The sequence below is a fragment of the Diadema antillarum genome, unplaced genomic scaffold (assembly GCF_040938485.1).
Source record: "Diadema antillarum isolate AM-2024a unplaced genomic scaffold, OU_Dant_1.0 scf00000038, whole genome shotgun sequence".
Taxonomy (NCBI): Eukaryota; Metazoa; Echinodermata; class Echinoidea; order Diadematoida; family Diadematidae; genus Diadema; species Diadema antillarum.
The window spans coordinates 4,174,683-4,200,504 of NW_027270927.1; the positions used below are offsets into that span (position 1 = coordinate 4,174,683).

The following is a 25,822-nucleotide window of genomic DNA, read 5'->3' on the forward strand; positions in this document are numbered from 1 at the left end:
ACTTTTTCCGGGTGAGTCGCGGGAATACCCGTAGAGGTCCACGCAGAACGCCAGTAGGAGACCCTTAGCGGCAGCACTTCCCAGGCAACTCCCACGCAGGTACTTCGCAGCCCGTATGCAGCCACGATAATGAAATTCTGTGGGATTTCAGCCATTCCATTAGAGGAATTTCTTCACCGAGTTGTCAGCCCCCACGCGACTGGTACAAAGGTCACATAGTATACTCGCGAGTATAAGTTAAGTAGAACGCGTCCAGCAAGTAAGACACATGCGCTGACTCGCTCAAATCCTTTTCCGCCCTCAGGAATGTCCGGTATGCTAGAAAATCCCTACACGTAACAAACCCGAGTAGCTTGCCCGGAAAGGTGTGACAGGGCCTAAACACGAATGCGGGTAAAAAAAAAAATATGCGTGTGCACCTCCGAGCGACTACGGTTGAGATACATGCTAGGTACTGTCATGTGCGGATATCTACGGGGACCTCCGGGTAGTCAAAATTGTTCTTTGCAAGTCACACGCAAGGCTTGCCCGGAAAGGTGTGACACGGCCTTTACCTACTAAACGCGTGCTACTTAGCCTTTACTTGCGTGTGTGACCTGCGTGAGAGCTTTGAAACCGATCCGTTTTCTGTTACGAGCGACTTATGGGTACTGAGAAGTACCTGCGTTGGAGTGGGACTTTTGCAATTCCTTCAGAGGAATTCCTTCACCGAGTTGTCAGCCCCACGCGACTGGTACACAGGTCACACAGTATACCCGCCAGTAGAATTTAAGTAGAACGCGTCCAGCAAGTAAGACACATGCACTCAATCGCCAAAATCCCTCAGAAAAAGTCCCGTATGCTTAAAGATTCATACACCCAACTAGCCCGAGAGGCTTGCTAGGAAAGGTGTGACAAGGCCTTAACATGGTTGCGGGTAAAAAGATTTGCGTGCACACCTCCGGGCGACTACGGGTGAGATACGTGCTAGGTACTGTCATGTGCGGCTCATCTACGGGGACCTCCAGGTAGTAAAAAATTGTCCTTTGGAAGTTGCACGCAAGGCTTGCTCGGAAAGAAGTGACATGGCCTTTAGCTTTGAATATATTGGGATTTAAGATGAAGATATTTTGCTGTAGAGGTCCACCTGTTCATCAAAAAATTTGCACTTGATCCCCACGAAAAGGAATATACAGGCACATTCAAGTCCCTCGGACAGGACACATGAAATGGAGATGCCATGTGTCGTGTGTGTGCGAGAGTCTTAAATCATGCACATAAAAGATCTCACATCATTTACTAGTATACGTCTCAACTGCACAAAGATCAGGGTATCTAACCCGGTGAAATGGTCCCACCTTACTTCCAACTGGACCCCCATAGAAAGCCAGCTGTTACAGCTGAATATGGGCTATCCAGCCGTCTTCCCAGATGGAAAATGAAACAAAAAACAAACATTAGGGACTGTGTATCCTAATACAGATGAGCATAATACTGATGGTTGGTTGACACCTTTGAAAAAAAAAATCGACTACATTGAAACTGATAGCATGAACATTGTATACGTCTTGTTTGTTGTTTATTGCTATATCACTGGTTTACTTTTGCGGGGTGCGGGACTATGTGAGATCATTGTGTGTCGTTTGTCTTTAAATTCATGCATTGTCATTATGTGGGTAGTGTAAAGGCGTTTTCAACATGATGTATCATCGATTGTCGTTGTGCTGTTGAATGCACTTCTGATTGGACCTTACAATTTAAATTCATTGAGATGGAAACCAAAGAATACATGAATGGAAGCCTTCATTGGTTGTGCATGCCCTTTCTCCTTTCTTAAAAAAAGTCTACTCCATTTTCTTTGTTAAATTGATTGCACGAAGTAGGAACTTGATCGCCGGATAATGAAATTGAATGCTCCAAACAAGCTCATCAGGACTATCACATGACTATCTCGTGAATTTGAATGCAGTAGAAATGCAATGTGCGCATTTGGAAATTGAACGCCCAACGAAATAGAACTCCCATAAATGAAATTGATTGCTCGGATTCTGAATTTGATCGCCCGAATATTTTCGTGTGAATTTGAATGCACATTAATGAATTTGAATGACAAAAGTAGGAAATTGACAGGGAAAACCTATACTATATTCATGATACTATATCCATGAATTTAAGCCAAACAGGCTATTGAATTGCGGTTTTTTAACACTGAAGTTTTCATATCAGTCTAACTCACGACAGCATGTTACAGCAAACATCGATAGGCCTATATCAGCTCTTGAAATTCATATACGGGAATTATTCCCCACGCTCATATCGAATGTTGTTGTTGTTGTTGTTGTTGTTGTTGTTCATTTCCATCTGTGAAGATGGCTGGATAGCCCATATTCAGCTACACTAAGCTGGTCTTCCATGGGGTCCAGTTGGTTGTGGGGTGGGACCACTTCACCGGGTTAGACACCCTGCTCTTTGCGATGAATGAATGAAGCGGGATCTTTTACGTGCATGAGCTGTGACTCTCTCATACACGGGACCTCCATTTAATGTCCTATCCGAGGGACAGAGTGTTTTGCCTCTTGCTAGAGGGGACGGTATGTTTACACACAACATTGCTCAGTCCAGACTCGGGTTCGAACCCGGGCCGCGTGATCGTGAGGCAGACGCGCTACCGACTGAGCCAACTCACCGCCATCACATGATGGGATATTGTATAAGTATAAGAGCCCAGAAGAACAAATGGCTGAAATGGCCAGAATTGTTGTTGGTGTTGTTGTTGTTGTTGTTGTTGTAGTTGTTGATAAGATATCCCGAGTCCTTATCAGAGATGTATGATGTTTCTCTCCTATTTAAGATCGCTGTCCAAATGGGATGGTGTTTAAGAGTTGTGGGTCAGGGTGCGGACCCTCCCGCTGTGGCGACCCGCCCAACAGTCGTAGAATCTGCTTAGCAGTGTGTCGGCCTGGCTGCTACTGTCCTGAAGGCTTGGTGATCGACCGGAGTGGGGACCGGTGTGTTACTCCTGCGCAGTGCGGTAAGTACGATGCACCTTCACACCTATTACCGACTCATCCGCCTTTCCGAAAAAATCCTAGTCCTCCTTATTTCTTTTTTGTCTTGCTTTTTTCCCGTCCTCCCTCTCCAAAATAGAAACTGGCCCGAAACCCTTGCACAACCTACACAACCGAGAATCAGTAACTACACTTTTTTTTTTAATGGTCAAGGGAAATGCAGTCACTCGGTTACTTCTCAAAACGTTCAAGTCTGATGCAAACATGAACACAAAATATAAATTATGTTCTTTCGAGGTGCACTATCATTGAATAACTATTAACTCAAGATAATGCTGTTGTTGTGTGATCTTACGCGACGAAGTAATACTTCCCAAAAGTAAATTACAAATTAGATGATTGTTGCGTTAATCTTTATTCAAGTCGACTTCAGTTCAGTATTGCACTTTTCTGTACCTGAAGTAATTGATATGTATGCAGTGATTGACAGATATCGACTTAATCTCGATTTGAAAGTTGTTTTTTTTTCTTATGAGCGTATCCAAGTAATCTGAAGAAAAATAGAAAAGTTATCATAGAATGTATTACACGTATGTAGATGTTCATTTGGCCATAAACAAAATAAGTGATGCTCATGGTATTATAAATCAATGCAAGATAAACCTCATTGTAAACGTGTTGTGATGTGTGCCTTATGTATGCCTTTACTCTCACAAACCTGTTTTTTCATCATTTGATTTTGTTAAGATATTTGTGAAAACTGACAATCAAATTCAGGCAACTTACAATAATGATACCTCTTTATGACTTTAATAGGGGAGATAATTATGTTCGATTTTTTTTTCTTTTCTTTTCGGCACAAACCAATCTCAATGGACTGAGAGAACTATCACCACCGATCTCTTAGCCATTCATCAGCTGATGTTAACATCTACATTTTTGCCCCATAGCCTACGGGATTGTCGCGACTCCCGTACAACGTCTTTAAGGTTTTTTGTTTGTTTGTTTGTTTGTTTGTTTGTTTGTTTGTTTTGTTTTGTTTTACTTCGATGTGAAGGGATAAGGATAAAATCCACTCCATTTGTGTCCCATGTGTACATAATGGGAACATGGAAAGACAAATGAAAAACCCAGTGTTATCGAAAACGGGGAGGGAGGCGGGGCCCTTAGGTTTTGAAACTGAGAAAAAGTGAACCTGCCATGTTAACACGTGTTGATCAGCGACGCTCTGCGTGATGGGAAATTGTTTGTTTGTGTATGCGTGTGTGTGTTGTTGTTGTTGTTGTTTTTGTTTTTGTTGTTGTTATTATTATTATTATTGTTGATGTTGTTGTTGTTGTTGAAGTTGTTGTTGCTATGGCTCTTATTGTTGTTGTTTTGTGTCATAAATCGATATCCCCACCGCTTGCAACAATCTCAGTTCAGTTCAGTTCAGTTCAGTTTTTATTTCTGCATTTCAAAATCAATACAAATCAACAAATCAACAAAATGCTTACATAGTCATTTACAGAGCTAATATTCGTAACGTTTGGATCATACATACATTTTTTTTTTCAAGAGCGAATATTATATATAAAAGGAAGCAATAGGAAATGATAAAAAATGAAATGCAGGGGACCATCATCATAAGCTAAGCTTGACGAGGAAGATGGCCCCAGGTAAAGAGATACATAAAGAAAATCTTTCCACTCACTGAGTGGGAGGTAATTGTGCGAAGGGCACAAGAAAGAGATACATAAAGAAAATCTTGCCACTCACTGAGTGGGAAGTAATTTGTGCGAAGGGCGTGCGGTGCAGTGCGGTGTGCATTGTGCTGGGATGAATCTTGGTTTGTACGTTGAGTGTTATTTTGTGTATCAGTGTGATGAGGTGAATGTTACTTCAGTTATGGCCGTGAACTCATTGTTTAGGGTGTGTGTTGACCAGGTGGTATGAATATTTATGTGTCAGAAGTATACTGGATTATGAGGGTGTTTTTTAGTTCTCGTTTGAAAATGTTCAACGACGTACATTGTTTTAAATTAGGGGGTAAAGAATTCCAAATGTCTGGTCCATTATGTTTTAATGACAGTGATAACCCCTGTCAGAGACGGACAGACTGATACAGACATGCAGAGATTACAAAAACTTTAAGCCTTCATCGTGAAAACATTCCAGGGACATATTTCTGGTAGATCGGTGCCTTATCCTCTTTTAACCAACATATACAGATATATTTATGTGCTTCTTTTTTTTTTCCAATATCAAGACACCAGATTCACTATACACGCTCTAATCTGATGCCAGCAGACGATATATGCACATATGCATTGATATGCCGCATGTTTAGTAAGAATTCATTGAATACATATAATCATTTGGTTAAAGCACGATGATGTAGTTACTGTGAGATCTTACATGGCACAAAAAAAATGCTCCTTTCATGATTTAGTATCATCCTTCAAGTCGTAGGAGCTTCATATCTCGATAAGATCTCGATATGTCGCATGATGGGGGCGCTGAGGCATAGTGGATGAGACTCCCGACTCTCGATCGGAGGACCCGAGTTCAAATCTCGCCCAGTGCTTACGTCCTTGGACAAGATTTTTTACCCACTATGTCCCTCACGACCCAGGCGTATAAATGGGTACCTTGCAATGCTAGAGTAATATAGGTTCTCCCGGTCAATTTCATACTTTTGTCATTCAAATTCACACAGCGCACACACGCGAAAATATTCGGGCATTCAAATTCAGAATCCGAGCGGTCACTTATGGGCGTTCTATTTCGTTTTCGAGAAATCAAATTTACGATTGCGCATTCCATTTCCAAATGCGAGCACCGACTTTCCTACTGGTGCATTCAAATTCATGCGATAGTCATGTGATAGTCCCGATGAGCTTGTTTGGAGCGTTCAATTTCATTTTTAGGCGATCAATTTCCTACTTCGTGCAATCAATTTAAGGAGGAAATGGAGTAGATTTTTTTAAGAAAGGAAAAAGGGCCAACACATCCAATGAAGGCTTGCATATAGTGTAATTATGATTGTTTACAGGTTCTACATTGTTCTCTGTTCATGTATTCTTTGTTTTTCATCTCAATAAATTTCAAATTGTAAGGTCCAATCAGCAGTGCACCCAAACAACACAACGACAATTTAATCATATTTCGTGATGATACTGCATGCTGACAACGCCTCAACACCAACCACATATAATGACAATTCATCAATTTAAAGACAATTCATCAATTTAAAGACAAACTGACACACAGTGATCTCACATAATCCCGCAAAAGTAAACCAATAAGACAGCAATAAACAACAAGCAAGACGTATAAAATGTTCATGTATCAGTTTCAAGTAGTCGAAATTGTTTGTGTTTTTTTCCCTCGAAGGTGTAAACTAACCCTCCGTATTGTGCTCGTCTGTAGGCCTATACAGTGCCTAATGTTTGATTGTTTGCTTCTTTTTCTATCAAAGAATATGGCTGGATAACCCATATTCAGCTGCAATAGCTGGTCTTTCATATGGGGTCTAGTTGGATGTATGCCTTAAACACCCTGGTCTTTGCGATGAATAAATGAAGTGGGATCTGTTACGTGCATGAATTGTGCACTCTCACACATGGGACCTCCATTTTATGTACAATCCGAGGGACATGTGCTGTATATTCATTTTCGCTAAGCGCGAGTTCAAAATTTACAATGAACAGGTGGATCTCTACTGCCAAATAAATAATAGTCATATATAATCCCAATATATTCAAAGCCAAATGAAAAACACTTGCATACACGGCCCCAAACTAACTAACTTCAGGGCTTCTTTTAAATTTAATGCAGTTATTTGGAACATGGTTGCCTATTCACGAATTTGAATGACCGACGAGATTCCGTCGCCAGCTTGACATGAATTTGAATGCTCATCGATGAAATGCGTGCTCCTCTGTTAAATTTGAATGCTCAGATAGTGAATTTGAATGTTGCGATAGTGAATTTGAATGTTCCGATAGTGAATTTGAATGCTCCGACAATGAATTTGAATGCTCGGATAGTGAATTCGAATGACCGGATTTTGAATTTGATTGCTGATTCAGTGCTGCGAGCGTGGAATGCGTGAATCGAATGCTCAGAATAGGAACTTGAATGACGAAATTATGAAATCGACCCTGAAAACCTATAATAATAGCAGGGCCCTCTGGTAGAACAGTGGCAACACTGAAGAGGCTCATGGATCCTGTATACTTTAAGGGTTTCTGAGTTACGAAGTGAAGGGATAAGTAGAAAATCCATTACATTTTCAAATCGTCTTCCCCGTTGTGTAACATGAAATGAAAAAAGGAAAATAGGCAAAGTTTTATCGAAATCAGGGAAAAAACATAAATTATGGAATTCGAGAAAGAGTGTTGCTGTAAATGGGATGAGAGATGTGGCATGATGTAGATGAGATTATATCCCAGCCTCACAACTATTCCTTTGCTACAGTTGGCAGCAGCATTATTCAACCCCCTTGCATTATGGACACTATGGCAAATTCAATAACATTACAATTACTAAATCATATACAAGTGGTGAACAGATCAATAGTCTTTGATTTGCATATAGTTAGAAACTTTGATCATTCATGCATGAAGAGATACGGTCCAGTGAGCACATTATGGTCATTTCAGACCTTTCTGTGATCACTGAAGCATGACGTGTTATGGTCTGATGATCACAATTAATTTCTGTTGTTTTTATGGAATTTTAAATAATATCTTGCCATTCTATACACACCTCTTACCATTTCAATGGGTTATATTCATTTTTGACATGATTTAAACCTGGAATCATTAATATCGTGGCTAAACCTCTGTACAAACTCTATGGTAGAACTTTCACTAGTAATTAGTTCATTTAAATATTTTTATACAATGAAAAATACCAATTGAAATATTAAGAATCCTACATCAAATTCAGTCATATTGTGTCACCTATCAAAACATTGAGTGAACAAACCATGTTCAACGAAGCATTTCACGTTGCACTTCAGTGATCACCGAGAGGACTGAAAATGACCATAAATGTGCTCACTGGCCCATATCTCTTTATACATGAATGATCAAAGTTTGTGACTATATGCAAATCAAAGGCTACTGATCTGTTATTTACTTGTAAAAAACTATCTGATCACTACTTGTATGATTTAGTAATAATCTGCATTTATAATGTAATTCATTATGCCAGAGTGTCCAAAATGCAAGAGACGGGTTGAATAATTTTGTTGCCAACTGTATGTGCATGATTTGCTTTCTTTCTTTTTATGCTTCCGCCACTAAGTGTCGCCGGAGGCATTATGTAATCGATTTTGTGGAAAGCGTATCTAAAAAACCGCTAGAGGTATCCTAATGAAACTTGGCATGTATATGTATGAGGTAGCGAAGTTGTGCCTATCAACTTTTGGGTGCACATGCTCAAGGCGAAAGGTCAAAAGGTCAAGGTTAAATGTTCAAAATTTCACTATTTCCCCTGTCTCTTTGCAATGGCTGGAGGTATTTTCTTGAAACTTGGTGTTTACATGAACTACCAAATAAAGATTCCCCAGAGATAGCTTTCGGTCATGAGGTCAAAGGTCAAGGGTCAAAGGTGAAGTGAAAATGTTAAAATTTCACTTTTTCACAATTATTTCAAGGCTCTTCATGGAACTTAGTATAAATGCATGTACTGACTGACAGTGATCATATAGGGAATCTATGGGTCATGGGTCAAAGGTCAGGGGGTCAAAGGTCGAGGTCAATTTGCAGGATTTTTTCTTGAAACCTAGTGTATGCATGTACGTGTATTACCCAATACAGATTCTCTTGGAAGTTTCTTGTCAAAAGGTCAAAGGCGAAAAGGTCAAAGGTCAAGTTAAAGTGCTAAATTTTCACTTCTTCTTTAAACTTATAAAAGGGTCAAAAGTTGGGTACACATCCCCAAATACCTGCACTCTTATTAGACAGTATAGTCATTCATCCAAATAAACCTAGTTCAAGGAAAATGAACATTCAATGTATTTGTGACAAACCTGTAATTTTTTATATTTTGCCGGTTATGTGAAACTGTCATCACACATTGTCAAGACATTGTGCTATAGACCTATTCAGAGAACCATGCACTTTGGCGGAGGCATACCAGTCGTCATAGCGACATTTCTAGGTTGTTGTTGTTTTTTTTTTGTAATCTCTTAATTGTTACAACAGAAGAAAAGTATTGATGAACATAAAATATTTCGAGTTTTTATGTAATGATGAATTAAGACGGGAAATTTTATTAAGATTTTGCGAGACATGTCAGACGTTAAGGCTTTTACTTCATCTAAATCTTTGTTTCCATAATAAGAAAAAAAAAACATATTTTAAAATGCAATGATTTGACATTGGTCTCATCTCAACAATACTCTTACTGCTCCTGTGGTTGCTAATCCTATATCTGTTGCAAGTAACTTAAATCAAACATATTATAGACTTGATATCTTTCAACGCTGAAGTTGTCAAAGCGGCCAACTTGCGACACCACGCTACAGTATTAATTACTGCTATACCAATGTATATAGCAAATCTTGATAATTATGCTGTGATACAGGCTTTTAACAACTTATCCCACTGTAATCCCCATTATAATGAAGACTCACCTGAGAGGAAACCAGCCAGACAAGCCTGGGGATGTTTCATAAAGCTGTTCTTAAAGTTACGAACGACTTAAGAACGACTGGTGATCAGTTCTTGTGCTGAATTATTGAAATTCTGATAAGTATATCACATAAGAACTGATCACCAGTCGTTCTTAAGTCGTTCGTAACTTTAAGAACAGCTTTATGAAACACCCTCCTGGATTGATAAATAAATGAAATGGAGGGGTTGTATTTCATGAAGCGTTTTGTGGAATATTCTTTTTTCTTAAATTTGCTCTCAGCCTATTAAATGCAAGGATTTCAGTAGCTTATCGGACAAAACGCTGCATGAATTGCCCCCACCCATGTTTGACTGAGATATGGTACCTGACGTCTTCATACTTCATCAGAGCAATGCTATGTTCCTCTTCTTCTCAGATCTCTGCCCAATCGGAATGGAGTATCTCGAATGTGGGTCTGGGTGCGGACCCGCCTCCTGTGACAACCCGCCTGGCGGTGGTAGAATCTGCCCGGCAGTGTGCGTGGCTGGTTGCAACTGTCTCGGAGGCCTGGTGAAAGACTGGAGTGGAGACCGATGTGTTCCTCTTGAGCAGTGCGGTAACGGTCCTCTTTCAACCCCGTAACCGTTTGATTGGCCTACCCTTGGAATGCTCTGAAAGATCGAAGTCCTCCTCCACTCTTTACGAAAAGAAACGTACCAGACATCTACCTTTTGATTTCATTGGTTAATTGTTATAACGTTTGCCGTAAGATCAAAAAGGTATTATTCCTTACCATAATAGTGAAACACCCTTCACATTCTCTTCCTTTAGTTTTATCAATATGGGGTGATTTCGCGGTCCAGAAGTTGACTACAAAATGTTGAACTCGCCTCCATTTTCCATCTTGACTCTTTTGTGATCCATGTCAGACTTTCGTGTGGAAAATTCTCGTTCCCTGAGTATAGGTGAATTCTTGTTATGTGTAGTTTTCATGCAAGTTGAAGAAGAAATGAATTATTTAAAAAGTTTAGTAATTCATATGATTCAAAATAATATTGATCAACGATTTAGTTCTAAGTTGCAGATTTGCTGCAAGACTCGGAAAATAAAGGCCACAAAAACATTGGCCCTTGAGCAGATACACTTTAAACCCGACTTAAACTATGTTTCAGTAAGAGTTAATATCTGTTATTAAAATCACATGCCTTTATTTCTTTATTCATTATTTCTTTATTGCTCAGATTACTCTTGTGATTTTTTGAAGCACAGAGTATAATACTCATTTTGATGATATTAGATAAACCAGAAAGCTCTATCACAAGGAGAAAAAAAAGAGTAACTACATGCACGAGTAGTTGGTATCTTTTCGATAAAGTAACAGCACCATAGGCAGTCTCATTCCCGCTTTAAAATGAATATGCCATTCTCCAAAATAGACGTTCGACTTGCTGATATTGCTATTATTAGGTGTATACTGATAAAAGTAACTACTGAGTAATCACCTTATGACTTTGTCAAAAAAGAACGAGAATATCTCCGAATTTGAGACAGCAGTAGGTGTAAACAACAAACGACAAACTAACAGTCCTCATGTACTCGGTAAAAACTTTTAAAATGGGAACTTCCGGATACGCCATTGAGTTAGATTGACAAATGAACACATGTTTTTGTACTGTTTGTTACATGCATATAGTTTTCGATTTTACAAGAAGTTTTTGCATTTTCGCGCGTGTCGTTGTTTGGGTGGATGGATAGTTGTTCTTTTTAATCTATGATTCTAAGGAAACTTATTCTTACTTTGTCTGATTCAACTTTTCTTCATCAATAAATCTAAGATTAAGAAGCATTTTAGTGTTGGTCTCATATCTTGTTTGAGTGGACTTTAAGAGATAGAACTTAAGCGTCGTAAGACATTTCCAACATTCTGAGGCCTTGCACCATGTCCTCGGAATGTGATATTTGAACTGTTTTGACTTGAAATGTAGGGTGCGTTCCAGCGCTGTACCAGCGCCAGAGGAGCGCTCGAACACTGTTTACTGTAACAACCGACCCGAGCCAAAATTGGACCACCCCCCGATGTGCGTCAAAAGAGCCCAGTCCAAAAGTTTACCAAAAATTCGTGTGTGAACAATGCGGGTAACAGGCACATAATAAATACTAGTAGTCATAATACAAAAAGTTCGTTCTATTTTTCGGGATCTCTGTAAGTACGATTTGTATAGTTGAACATGTGAGGAGGTGAATGAACCTGTTGCTACAAAATGTGTGACCCCCTCTAAAAAAAGCTTATGAGGTGCGCTACCCACTGAGCGCTCGAAACTCTAAATCTGGCACAGATCGCAACTGCTCGCCTGGGGTCGGTACGCTATGGTTCGTTTTAGCGCTCGAAAATACCACTAGGCTTCAATGGGGGAGGCGTGGGCGATACCCGCAAAGAAAGGATAATGATGCCTCCATTTCTGTGTATGCTAGTCTTTCTTTTTGAAGTGCAAATTGCAGTTACTGACAAAATCATTTTTCTCTCCCCATATACTTCCCCTGAACAAGATTGGTAACAATACCGCTCTTCTATTAATCTTTCATTAATAAAAGAAGAATCGTGGCACACATCAACCTGGGTTGAAAATTCAAATGGATTCGGATTCCGTCGAACACTAACAGCGAGCAAAAGTACCTAAATGATATAACGCTCACACAGTCACAAGTGCATAACCTGTGTTATAACATGCACCCGATTCATTAGGTCCCTTGTTAACCCATAAATGTAGAGACGCCTACAAGCATAGATACGCCCACTAATGCAGAAAAAACATCAACCTCTAATGTAAAAAATCGCCTGCAAAATAATGCAGAAATTGGACACCGCCCGAAAAACGTAAATTATTCGCAGACGTTGCCCACAAAGTTAATGAAGGCTTACAAATCGTAAAATGGCTATTGGCTTTTGCTGATGCACTTACCTATACCTGCTGTATACGAATGTATGTGTGTGTGTGTGTGTGTGTGTGTGTGTGTGTGTGTGTGTGTGTGCTTGCGCACGCGCGCGCCCGCGCATCTGGATTGGGGATTGGGGAGGTGGAGATGTGAAAGGTGAAAGTGTAATTGTCCATGTATACATATATTATATATATATATATGTATATGTATATATATATATATATATATATGTGTGTGTGTGTGTGTGTGTGTAATGGTATTTGATATGAATTGAATATGCGTGATTACAGTTACAAATTATTTCTAAAAAATTGGGGGGAATTATCACTTTCAAAACATGCGATGAAAGTTAACTGAAAATGGGGAAAAAATGAAACAAAATTCTTTTTTTTTCTGATGTATGTATTTTGACATTTGTGGATGATAGTTTCAACCACAAAATAGAAATAAACGAGTAACACCCACCAATGTAGACATGACAGATACTTTGTGTTTTCGCCTTTTCTGTGAAATGTATTGTGAAAATTTGTTGGCGCTGGTATCATTTGCAAAGTAAAATGGAGAAATACATGAATAACACCAACTTATGTAGACGTGAAAAAGACTTTGTGTTTTCGCTTTTCTGTGATGTGTATTTTGACATTTGTGGGTGTTTTTTAACATTTTTTGGTACTGGCATCAACCACAAGTGTAGTAAACATGCGTAGCACCCACCAATATAGAAATGAAAAAAGTGTCCGTGCTTTATTATTTATTCATTCACGTTTTCTTTAAAAAAATACATAGTAAGTCTTGTTCAAGCCAGATGTCTGCTTTTCAAGAGAGCCCTGTGATTGTACAGATACATTTTGCGTATAGTTATGATAGAATTATACAATGAAATAGAAGATAATACAACAAAATACAAAGGATTAAAAAAAAATAGACATAGTCAAAACCTTACAACACACAAGCGTTTATACTCATGCGCGCATGCACATCATACACACACGCAGACACACAGACGCGCAGACGCGCACACACACACACGCATACGGACACAGATACATCTGTCTTGAATATATATCCATAATAATAGGTAATGCGTTTCATTAACATGTTACAATATACACTACTGCCAAATAGACTTACTAAAAGATTAATCTAATCTGGCTTTTGAATGTTGACAGTGATGGACACGTTTGTACAGTATTTGGTAGATTGTTGTATAAAGAGCATGCTTTGTACGAAAAGGAGCGTTTCTTATAGTCAGTTAAGTTCAGTTTCAGTTTCAGTTTATTTCATTTCGACACGGTCACTCACTTCAGCCAATGTCTGTTCTTCAGTGAGTCCGTGAAGAGGTAAAAACAGATCAAAGTAACATGATACAACATTTTATACTTAGCACACATAACATAAGAGATAAAAACAAACACAATTATCATACACTGTAAAATAAACGACGTATCAAATGATACTACAATTTATACTGAAATAATTCCATAAAATTACTTACGCATTAAAAGGAGAAAAATGTGCATATATATATATATATATACATACATGTGATTAATGAAAAAGAAAAGAAAAGAAAAAAATAAAGTGGGACCATCCAAATATAGACTTAATACACACACACATCATAAAACTGCAAGTAATTATCTTAAAAATCCTACCTTTGTATAAAACGTTTCTATTGCTCTACATTAATTTCATTCATTATGTGTTCCCACGATTTCATAGATACTCAGTATATCTTTTTTATCAAACCATAATCAACCTTCTTTAGATTTCGAGAAATCTTATATTTGTGTTCACCTTTGTTTTTGACACATTTTTGTACCCCATGCAGCTACAATATACAAGATAATGATCACTCAGAGACACGGGTAAAATATCAACAGTATCGATTTTAGCTGGAGTATTTGTCATGATTAAATCAATCGTTGACGAGGTGTTTTCCGTAACTCTGGTCGCCGAATTAACTAGTTGCACATAACCAAAGCCTTCCGTTAACTCAAGTAACTGCTTTGTTTGCCATGGTTTATTTTCTGGCATTACGTCACAACTCATATCCCCTGGTAAAATACATTCTCGAGTTAGGTCTTCTATTCTCTGTAATACATATTCAAACAATTAAACAACCTTCAAGTTCACGTAAGGCGGCCTACACCATGAAACAATAAAATATGACTTCACCTTTACAGGCTTTATTTCAATCACTAACATTTATAAATCTTTATTCATCAAATCACTTCTCGGTGTATAATCTACATCACTTCGTTATATGCTGCCACACCTCCACCTGCTGTGTTTCTATCTTTCCGTACCAATGAATAATCGTTACATGCAATTTCGCTGTCATCAATAAGCTCATTTGAATGAGTTTCGCTCAGCGTTAATACATGAATGTTTGACTTTGACATAAATAATTGGAGTTCATCAATGTTCTTCGTGAGAGAAGCACAGTTAAGATGAGCAACTTTCAGCCCAGGACTTACTCGTAGTTTCTGTATTTGTTTTTCCAAATGTAATGACATAATATTTTTTACCCATCAAGCTTCATAATATCATGTAACTGCCCAACTGTACTGGAGTCATTACGACTGTCATTATGCCTGCGTTCTTCACTTTCAGATACATCTGCCATATCATTGCAAGCATGAAATGGTAATTCCTGGAAACAACAAAAACGACAAAACCAATCATTGTCAGTTACAAAGACGTCCTTGCTGTATGGAGTACATTTCAAATGGCACTATCTAACACAACCGGAACATAAGACTGCATTTTGGTTATTTTTAACATTTTTGTTACACGTCATACGTAGATACTTCAATGTAATTATTTATGGTTTGCCGGTATATTTACCAATGCTAGTCATGTCTTATCGCAGTCTCTCAATGTCTGCCATGTTCCTGATGGTCGCTCATCTGTCATTCATTCCTTCGGTTCTGACAAGCGCTGTGATCTTCCCGTCCTTGTTCCACACCCGTCTCACTGATGACCTGTCCTTTGCTGCGTGGACAAGCTTCCTTCGGTGTGATGTTAGATCCTCGTGTACTAAGGTGGGACTCCCTTTGAAACGGGACTTGGCATTGAAGACGGCCTGCCGAGCGTTGTATGATCCAAACTTGACTATGATCGGTTTTGATCCAGGTTTCTCTCCTTCAACTCCGCTTCTGGGTTGCGGTGTAATGCTAAGACTTCTGGAAATGCATGTAGGGTCGAGTGAAATGTTCAGGTGGTTCTTGACGACGTCCATGATGAGGTTGTCAGTGTTTTCATCGGCTGTTTCCGGTATACCGTAGAACCGGAGGCATTCCCGCCTGGAGTTACAATTACACATCAAATCGAAATTATTCTGTAATATAATCTGAACTGCATTTGCATTTTTCCCTTTCACAAAAATGGCCGTATCATCTGCATATAAGGATACTTTTGATTGATTATAATTAATATTGCACAAGTCATTTATATTCAAACAAAACAGAAGCGGTCCAAGTATTGACCCTTGCTGTACACCTGATTTAACATTGAGAAAACTGCTCAGTGCTCCATCATAAAATACACATTGAGTTCTGTCGGTCAGGTATGATGTAAACCATTTTAGCTCCATATCATGAATACCATAAAAAGGCAATTTCTGTAATAAAAAGGAATGAGATATAATATCGAAGCTTTTTTTCAGATCTAGAAAAATTGCCCCTGTGACGTAGCCAGCATCCATATTGTCTAAGATAAAGTCACTGATGTCTATTGAAGTATCAGACATGTTGCGCTAGAATGCTTAGGCCGAAAACCGGGAAGATAACAGGGAATTGTCGATTAAATATTTGTAAATTTGTTCATGAATAGCTTTCTCTAATATTTTTTTTTCATATTAAGGGTAACAGCGAGATTGTCGAAAATTTGAAAGTTCTGATGATTGTCCGGTTTTTGGAATTGATATTATTTTAGCAACTGTAAAGTCACTGAGAAATTTTCCGGACGAAAGCGATAGATTAAAAAGGACAGACAGTGGGCCAGCTATGAGAGGTGCATCGATTTCAAGTAGTTTAGGATGCAAGTCATTTAGACCACCGGCCTTTGAACAATCTATACAAGTCAGTTCCTTTTCAACAAACTGTACACTGATATCCGTAAATATAAAAGTATTTACAGTTGGTTGCAATATATGCATATCATTAATACCAAAATTGTCATTATTATGCATATTCAAAAAAACATTATTAAACATTCTATTTAATTCATCAGCTATTTTAGCTTCATCATGACAATGTTTTCCATCAATAATGACTTTCTGATCAGGAGCTGATGAGGTTTTGCTTGGTAATATTTTTTTTCATCAGTTTCCATGTTCTATCCATATCTGTCTGTTCAAATTGTTCTATATAATACTTCCTTCGGAGTTTTTTATTCAACGTATTTGCTTTATTCCCAAAGTATATAAATCTCTCCTAATATAAAACATTTTCTCGTTTGAAAAAAAAAAATCTTTTTATCATGATTTCTTTCTCTTGCTAAATGTAAATATTCATCGTTAATCCACGAAGAGCCATTTTTTTACTTTCGAACCGTAGTGAAGGGAGCATGTTTGTTACTTACTTTAACAAAGTTCGATTTCAGCTTGCCCCACATTTCGTCAACGTCTTGCGACTCTAAAAAAGAGCAATCCCAATCAATTGCTGCCAAATCTTGTAAGAAGAGGCTCTCGTCAAAATGTCTGAAAGAGCGAAAGGTAGAGATTTGGGCGTGTACTTGGGAATCGACGCTTTCATAGTTACATACACAAGAGAGTGATCACTAATAGAATTCAAACAACCCATTGAATCGGTGGCTAAGATAAGATCTATTAAGGATGAACTGGTTGGAGTTACGCGGGTGGGAACATCGATTAGCTGGGAGAATTGTAAAGAGTTACAAAGTTCGTTGGCTTTGCTTGAAAGAGGAGTTTTTGTTAGCATGTTACAAGTACAGTCACAAACAAGAAAGATCTTAGAATAATGCAAAGAAACACGGTCTACTTGGGCTTCCAGTAACTCAAAAAAGTATTATTAGTGCAGCTGGGTTTCCTGTATACAATTCCAAGTAAAACTGATGGCGAGTTTGGAAACTGAATCTCGACCCACATTTATTCAAATCTTTGGTTTCTATGTTGTATTTTCTCACATTATATGATACATTATCTTTAATATAACATGCTACACCACCTCAGTGTTGGTCTCTGTCTTTTCTTTCATATTTATAGCCTTCAATGGATAACATACTAGAACCAATCTCATCATTAAACCATGTTTCTGAAAGTGAAAGAATATCATGCTGATTGTTCCTTTAGAATAGATAATTCATAAGTTTTGTTTCGAAGACTTCTTATGTTTAGATGTGCTATTTTCATTCCTTTACAAGATGGAAAATGTAAATTTTGTTAAATAACGTCGGGTTTTTCCGCAGATTCAATTTTGGCATTAACTTGATCGGACGTATTGTAGAATGGTAACACTTTCAGAATACATTTTGGACACTTTCAATGTAGTTTTTTTTTTTAGTTTCCCGCGTTCGGATCGGTACAGGCAGCCATATCACCTTTACGCTACACCGTCCTGCTACCCGCCAATGCTTCCCCGCACCCGCTCGTGCAACGCATACATCGTGGTTACCACCTACCTACATACACACGGATACACACGTATTGACTATTGTGTGATGAGCCAGTTAGTTAGCTAACGCCAGTGCCCTTCCAGCGTGGACATTTTATCTACTTGTGGTTGTTCGTGGAATTTTTAGCCGTTATTCTTCGGCGAAATATAGCGCTATTTTTATTGTGTCTGAATAATAAAATTTAGATAGTTTGAAAGTGATTTGACTTGTGCGCATTTCAATGATTTTTTAAGAATTTCAAGGCCGTGTTTTGATACCAGAATAGAACGAAGTATCATTTTTCAACTACGAAGTCGCCATTTTGTACCGCCATTTTGAATCGCCATCTTGAATCGCCATTTTGTGCCGCCATCTTGCTTCAACTTTGATTTTAATTAGCTGGAATTTTGAACTAAATATGGGTCTGTTAAGAATATCATCATATTGCTCAACACTCCTCACTACCATTGTCCTGCTCTGGTGGATCCTCATCGCACCTAGACCTGGACCTAACCTTGCAAACATCGACAGCCCAAAATATTTTGGTCATCGTCAGCATCACTGGTCGTCAACCTTGACTGCATATACAGCAACTGACCAAGGCTCCTTGGTGAGTCCGTTCCATGCTTCTTTATTTGTTAGTTCCACCTACAAATCAAACAGATTTATTACAAACTCGGTGACAATACAAAACTTCAGTCTCAAGACTCAATTGTGCCTTCTTGTTTTACTGTGTGGGGACATTGCAGTAAACCCCGGTCCATATGTGCCAAAATACCCATGTGGCATCTGCTCCAAAGCAGCTAAATGGGGCCAACAAGCCATTCAATGTGACAATTGTCAAATTTGGTATCATCGGAGAGGGCGCTATATACTTTCACCAAGGCATGTTGTCTGGATAATTTTCTCCCGATTTAATGGCCTATTTTGACACTTTTGCTTTTCCCGGAGATTATTTTGGAGATGACTGAATGGACTGTGTAAATCCCTCGTCATATTGACTTCGATGGAACAAGTGACATTGGACTCAAAAGCAAATAAGTAAGTACTTTTTCTATCGTACATCGCTGTTCTAGTCAAAGCACGTGTGACTGACTGTGAAATGGCTGCACAGCATCCTCGCACAGCAAAGCCAATGGGCTCTACGCCCGCGCCCTCCACTGAAGCTGCGGTGCTGCCGGTGGGCACCGCACCTGCGCCCTCCGGCCGCATGCTACACATGCCCAGTGAAAGTTCGATGCTTGCGGACATTTGGTCAAAAATGCCACTTCTTGAATCAGTTTCTTCAAAACTTGACAAACTGTGTGATAGAATAGAACAAGTGGAATCTAAGGTGGCTGAAATTGAACACCATGTGTCAGAGATGGATCATGGTTTGAGTCATTTTGAACTTGATTTGGAGGAACTGAAATGTAAAATTGAATCTAAAGCAGACAAGTCCACCATTGTCAAGCTTGAGACACAGATCGTAGATTTAGTCAATAGAAACAAAAGGAACAATGTAGTCCTACACAATGTGCCTGAAGGTGCGGAGGAGGATGCCTCAGATTGTAAGGCAGTGGTACATGCCTTTGTGCGCGACGCTCTTGGTATCCCGCACTCTATGGAGATGGATCGTGCCCATCGCACTCCGACGAGGATGACGGTACGACCAGATGAACCCAGGGGAAACAAAAGACCGCGCCCCATCCACGTTCGCTTTTTGCGTTATGGAGACCGTGAATTGGTGCTGAAGACTGCTATTATCAAACGTGGTGCAGAATTCGGTGGGAACCGTATTTTCGTATCGGACGACGTACACAAATCGACGCGCGAGAAACACCAACAGCTGATGAAAAAAGTGAAGCAATTGCGCGATGATGGCCATTTTGCATTTATTCCTTGGTCTGTCCCCCGTGTCATCAAGTATAAGGAAGGAGGGAAGGGAGCAGTAGGACCACTCAAGACTATTCGCGATCTATAGACAGAGTATAGTTGATGCGGGAAAAGCATGATATTCGTACAAATGAACGTGTTTCAACACTGGACATTGATTAGGGCCTTTTTGAATGGCAGAGGAAAGTTAATTTTGCGAGCATTATTTTGTCTTCCTGAGTTTCAGATTTTTTTTTGAGAATTTTGAGAAGAAACAATGGATTGTCATAAGTGCCTAGATGAAAGGTTTCAAAGTAAGACTTTGCTTTGTTTTAATTATAAGCACCCTCTATTGGATTTACTACAGAGTTTTGTAGTTTGTATGTACGTAGTTTTGCTTCTTCAGATAAAATGGCAAATTGATTGCATGTACAGGTCTATGAAAACTAAATTGATGACAAATTTGAACAATGAGTGAAAATATAGAGGTTAGGTTATACTCTCTCAATGTCAGAGGTTTAGCTAATGATGTGAAACGAAGATGTTTATTTAGTTGGCTTAGAAGGCAAAAATATGATTTATTCTTACTACAAGAGACACACAGTACAGAGAACTGTGAAGCAGTGTGGTCAAGTGAATGGGGTAATAAAATATATTTTTGTCACGGTCAGTCGGACAGTGCAGGTGTCTGTATTTTATTAAGAGCCAACTGTGGTTTAGATGTTTTGGAAGTACACAGAGACAAAGAAGGAAGGTTACTTTTGCTTAATTTGTCTTATGGTGAAACTACAAAGTTTACAGTTGTAAATTTATATGGCCCAAACAAAGATAAGGTGGATGTTTTTCAAAATTTACATGATGTATTAACTGAGTATTGTGAAGAACCTTTGTTCATAGGTGGTGATTTGAACACTGTTCAAAACCCTGTTTTAGATCGGTATCCAGTTCATGTTCGATATCACCCTCGTTGTTATGATGCATTAGAAACCTTAAAAGATGATTTTGATCTTGTGGATGTTTGGCGTGAAAGAAACCCCAGTAAGCTACAATTTACTTGGCGCTCCAAACTCTCACGTAGCAGGTTAGACTATTTCTTGGTTTCTAAAAATATCTGTAACTATGTTGAGGATTGTAATATACATTATGGGCACAGGAGTGACCATTCAGCTATTTCCTTAATAGTTATTAAGAAGGTCCCTAAAAGAGGACCAGGGTTCTGGAAGATGAATACATCTCTTTTGTCACAAGAATACAATCGGGAACAAATAAGAAAAGTTATAATATCTACAATTAAGTTGCACTCTCATATGAGTGTTTGTAACTTATGGGAGTTTGTTAAATTTAAAGTAAAACAAAAGTGTATTGAATTATCTTCAAAGATTAGACGAGATTTAAAACATAACTTCCAACTATTAGCAAAATCAATAGAAAAACTTCAAAACGATTTTGATCAAAATCCTGATGATCATGATCTAGAAAAGTTGTTATTGAACAAGAAAGCAGAATTAACTAAAATTCAAGAAGAATTTGTTAGGGGATCAATGATTAGAACCCGGGCTTCTTGGGTCAGTGATGGTGAAAAAAATACAAAATATTTTTTTAATTTGGAGAAGAGAAATTACAACAAAAAACATATTCAAAAACTTCAAAAGAATGACGAGATCGTTTGTGACCCATCTGAAATTTTGACTATGGAAAAGGATTTTTATGAAAATTTATATACATCATGTAAAGTTGAAGAAAGGGACATTAAAGAAGTTTTTGATAATATTTCAATGCCTATGTTAAAAGAAGAACAGGCAAACCTCTGTGAAGGCATGGTATTTGAAAAAGAGTGTTTCGAGGCTGTTAAATCAATTCCAAGTGAAAAAACTCCGGGTTGTGATGGCCTTCCTATAGATTTCTACAAGGTATTTTGGCAAGACATAAAAGATATACTATGTCAAGTTTTTAACACTTGTTTTATAGATGGAGAGCTGTCTACACTGATGAAACGGGGTGTCATCACTTTACTGCCAAAAAAGGGTAAAGATAAGCTCCATTTGAAAAACTGGAGACCTATCACACTTCTGAACAATGATTATAAAATTCTAGCAAAAGTTCTTGCAAATAGACTTAAGAAAGTCCTGCCTTTTTTAATAGATTTTGATCAGACAGGCTTTTTAAAAAATCGTTATATTGGAGAAAATATTCGACTATTGAAAGATGTGATTCAGTATTGTCAAATGAAACCATTCAAAGGTTTAGCTGTGTCAATAGACTTTGAAAAAGCATTTGACAATATTGAGTGGAATTTTTTAATAGCTTGCTTAAAAACCTTTGGTTTTAAAGACGACTTCATTACATGGATTAGAGTGATGTACTCGGACATATCCAGTTGTGTAATTAACAATGGATATTCTTCAAGCAATTTTAATTTGCAAAAAGGTGTCAGACAAGGTTGCCCTTTATCACCCTATTTGTTTTTAGTTGGAGTTGAAATCCTAGGTATCATGTTAAGGCAAAGTAAGAACATTACTGGCATTAAAATTGATGGAGTCGAACTCAGAGTTAGTCAATACGCTGATGATACGATTGTATATTTATCTGCTAATGAAGTGAACTTAAGAAACACATTTCAATTACTGTCTGCTTTTCAAAAAATATCTGGGATGAAAGTTAATATTGAAAAAAGCAACATCGCTTGTCTTGGTCCGTGGAGTGGCACTTTGTGTTCAGATATCCAGATGAACTGGGTAACAGAGTATTTATTTTACTTGGGAATATATATACCTTTAAGAGGAAGTGTAGACTGTTTTAACCAGAATTTCCAAATAAAGTTGAAAGAAACGGAAAGCACACTGAACATTTGGAGACACCGTAATTTGACACTGTTAGGAAAAATTACTATAATTAAGTCACTGGTGATGCCTAAGTTTGTGTATTTATTCAGTAACATACAAGATCCTCCAAAACGTTTTTTTGATGAGTTACACAGACTCCTGTTCAACTTTGTTTGGAACCAAAAAACTGACCGTATTAAACGTATTATTATGTATGATGATTACAAAAATGGAGGCTTGAAAATGCCACATGCAGAAAGTTTTTGTCAGGCATTAAAAGTATCTTGGGTAAAGAGATTTCTCGAGGAAGAAACTCAAACAGGAACCAAAAAATGGAAATTGTTCTCTAAATTCTTTCTGGAGAAATGTGGAGGAAAGAGTGTTTTCAGAGGAAACTTTAGTGCACACGATTGTAACCACTTATCTGTAAATCTCTTCTGGATTGATGTATTAAAGGCTTGGGCCCATTACAGATACTACAACCCTGCTAGATATAAAGATATACTTTGGCAATCGATTTGGAATAACTCATTTATTAAGGTAGCAGGCAAAACTGTATTTTACAAAAGGTGGTCCAATGCAAGTATATTTTACGTTAGAGATTTGATACGAGAAAATGGTTTTTTTAAGTCTTTTGAAGAATTGCAGGCTGAATTTAATCTTCCTATTTCAAACTATTTAGATTATTTTGCAATTTTATCAGCTATACCTGCTGAGTGGAAAAGAGTTTTGAAACAAGAACATGTAAATGTTGATGAGCAGCCTGAAGTTTTTGATGACAGGTTGGAAGCATTTGTATGCCATAAATCACCTGTTAAATTTTGTTACTCACAGTTGTTAAAAAAGATCTGTCCAACCGAGTATTCCCGTGTTTTGTTAAAATGGGAAACAGATTTGCAACAACCTCTTGAGAGTTTGATTATATGGAGAAAGCGTTTCAATATTTCATTCTTTGCCACATTAGATACAAAAATTAGAACCTTTCAATTTAAGTTTTTGCACCGTATAATTGCAACAAACAAATTTTTATTTAAAATTGGTATAAAATCATCCCCAAATTGTAATTTATGCAACACTGAAGAGCAAACATTGCTCCATCTGTTTTTTTACTGTGACTATGTACGAACCTTTTGGCAAAACGTTACGAAGTGGCTAGAAAGAACTGCAATACTTTCTTCACCTCTAACCTGTATTGATATCTGTTTTGGTATTGACACCCAGAAGACTCTGGTAAACACCATTATTTTATATGCAAAACATTTTATTTTCCGTAACAAATGTCAAGACAAGACCTTAAGTTTTGATCAGTTTAAGAATGAGATAATTTATCTAGAAAAGGTTGAAAGAGCTATAGCTTATAGAAAAGGAAAATTAACATTTCATAGAACCAAATGGTGTTTGTTGCTTGCAGTCTAAGCAATTGGGCTCAGTTACATTCCTAAATTCTAATTACAGTCAATTACACTTTTAACTCAGATTTTCAAACCTCTGCACTTGTCATGATCAATATGATTATAGACTCTGTTTGGACTGGCTTGTTCGGCCTGTAGACAAGTGGGGATGGAAAGTTTTGCAGGGATGATTAAATCATCCCTGAAACATGACTGAGAATATGTTGGGGTTGTGGCTGAGCCCAACAAGCTGAGTGGACTCGGTTCTTTGTTTTTGGTATAAATGAGGGAGTTTTTAGCCTCCCCCTTGCATTGTATTACAATTTGTTTTTTACCATTGCAAAAAAGAAAACATTATACGGTACTTATATATGCAGCAATGTCAAAATTCTGTATCTGTTAATCTGTGAAGAAGCAAAATAAAGACGGAAAAAGAAAAAAAAAAAAAATTTGGTATCATCGTGAATGCTTAGCATTAAACGAAGATATTTATAATATTCTGGCCCAACATGACTCATATTCCTGGATCTGTTGTCAATGTGGCCTGCCTAGCTTAGACCAATATAGTTTTGGAAGTTCTAATGCTGCTCTGGAACTCTCAAATAGTTTTGAAATACTACATGATTTAAACTCAAGCACAGGAAGTATTTCATCATCAGATGTACCTAGTTCAGCAGAACCGGAAGACAATCTGAACACAAGTAGGCCTACAAACAGTGGATTTTCATCTCCCACTGGATCCAGACCCAGCTCTAGTGCTCTAAATGGCAGTGGAATTGGATCACCTAAGTTTAGCTTTAGCCCAAGGGCAAAGGAATCTTCCAGACTAAAGCATAAGTTATTGAAAATTATAAATGTCAACTGTCAAAGTATTTGTTCAAAAGCAGCCAGTTTCCTCCTGCTCCTTGAAACTGAAGATCCGGATATCGTTGTGGGAACTGAATCTTGGCTACACAGTGGTATAGCATCCGGGGAAATTTTCCCGTCTCAGTATCAAGTTTTTCGGCGAGATAGAACTACTGATGCTCACGGAGGAGTATTCCTAGCTATTAAAAATACTTTAATTGCCTCGGAGGAAAAGAATTTAGAAACTGGAACTGAATCAGTCTGGGCAAGCATACACGTCAAAGGTATTAGCCCCGTGTTTATTGGTGCATTTTACAGACCTCAGTCAACTAAGGAAGATTATATCAGGCAACTTGATATCGCATTAAACAAAATCCCAAGACAAGCATCCATCTGGCTACTAGGGGATTTTAATTTACCTCACGTTGACTGGGAAAACTCTGCATTTGTCAGTGGAGGATCTTATCCAGCTCCCAGCAAAGCCATGATTGAAATAACACAGGATCACAACCTACACCAGAAGGTTCTTACACCAACTAGAGAAAAGAACATATTAGACTTGTGCTTCACAAACAGTCCGTCTTTTGTGAAAAATGTCACAGTTACTGGAGGTATCAGTGATCATGATGTGGTAATCATCGAAGCAGATATCAAACCAAAATTTGTGAGACCACCAAGACGAAAAATCTTCCTTTACAAAAAGGCCAAGTACGATGACATCTCCAAGGATATTACAGCTTTTGATGAGCTCCTCACT

At 38.0% G+C, this 25,822-nt stretch overlaps 1 protein-coding gene across 1 annotated transcript; it reads left to right on the forward strand.

Moving 5' to 3' along the window:
* The first annotated feature begins 2,834 nt into the window (after positions 1-2,834).
* Positions 2,835-11,334, forward strand: LOC139710370 (von Willebrand factor-like). The gene is made up of 2 exons (XM_071622288.1): positions 2,835-3,010; positions 10,033-11,334. Exons 1-2 carry the CDS (start codon positions 2,848-2,850, stop codon positions 10,236-10,238), a joined length of 369 nt encoding a protein of 122 aa, XP_071478389.1. The 5' UTR covers positions 2,835-2,847; the 3' UTR covers positions 10,239-11,334.
* The last annotated feature ends 14,488 nt before the right edge of the window (positions 11,335-25,822 follow it).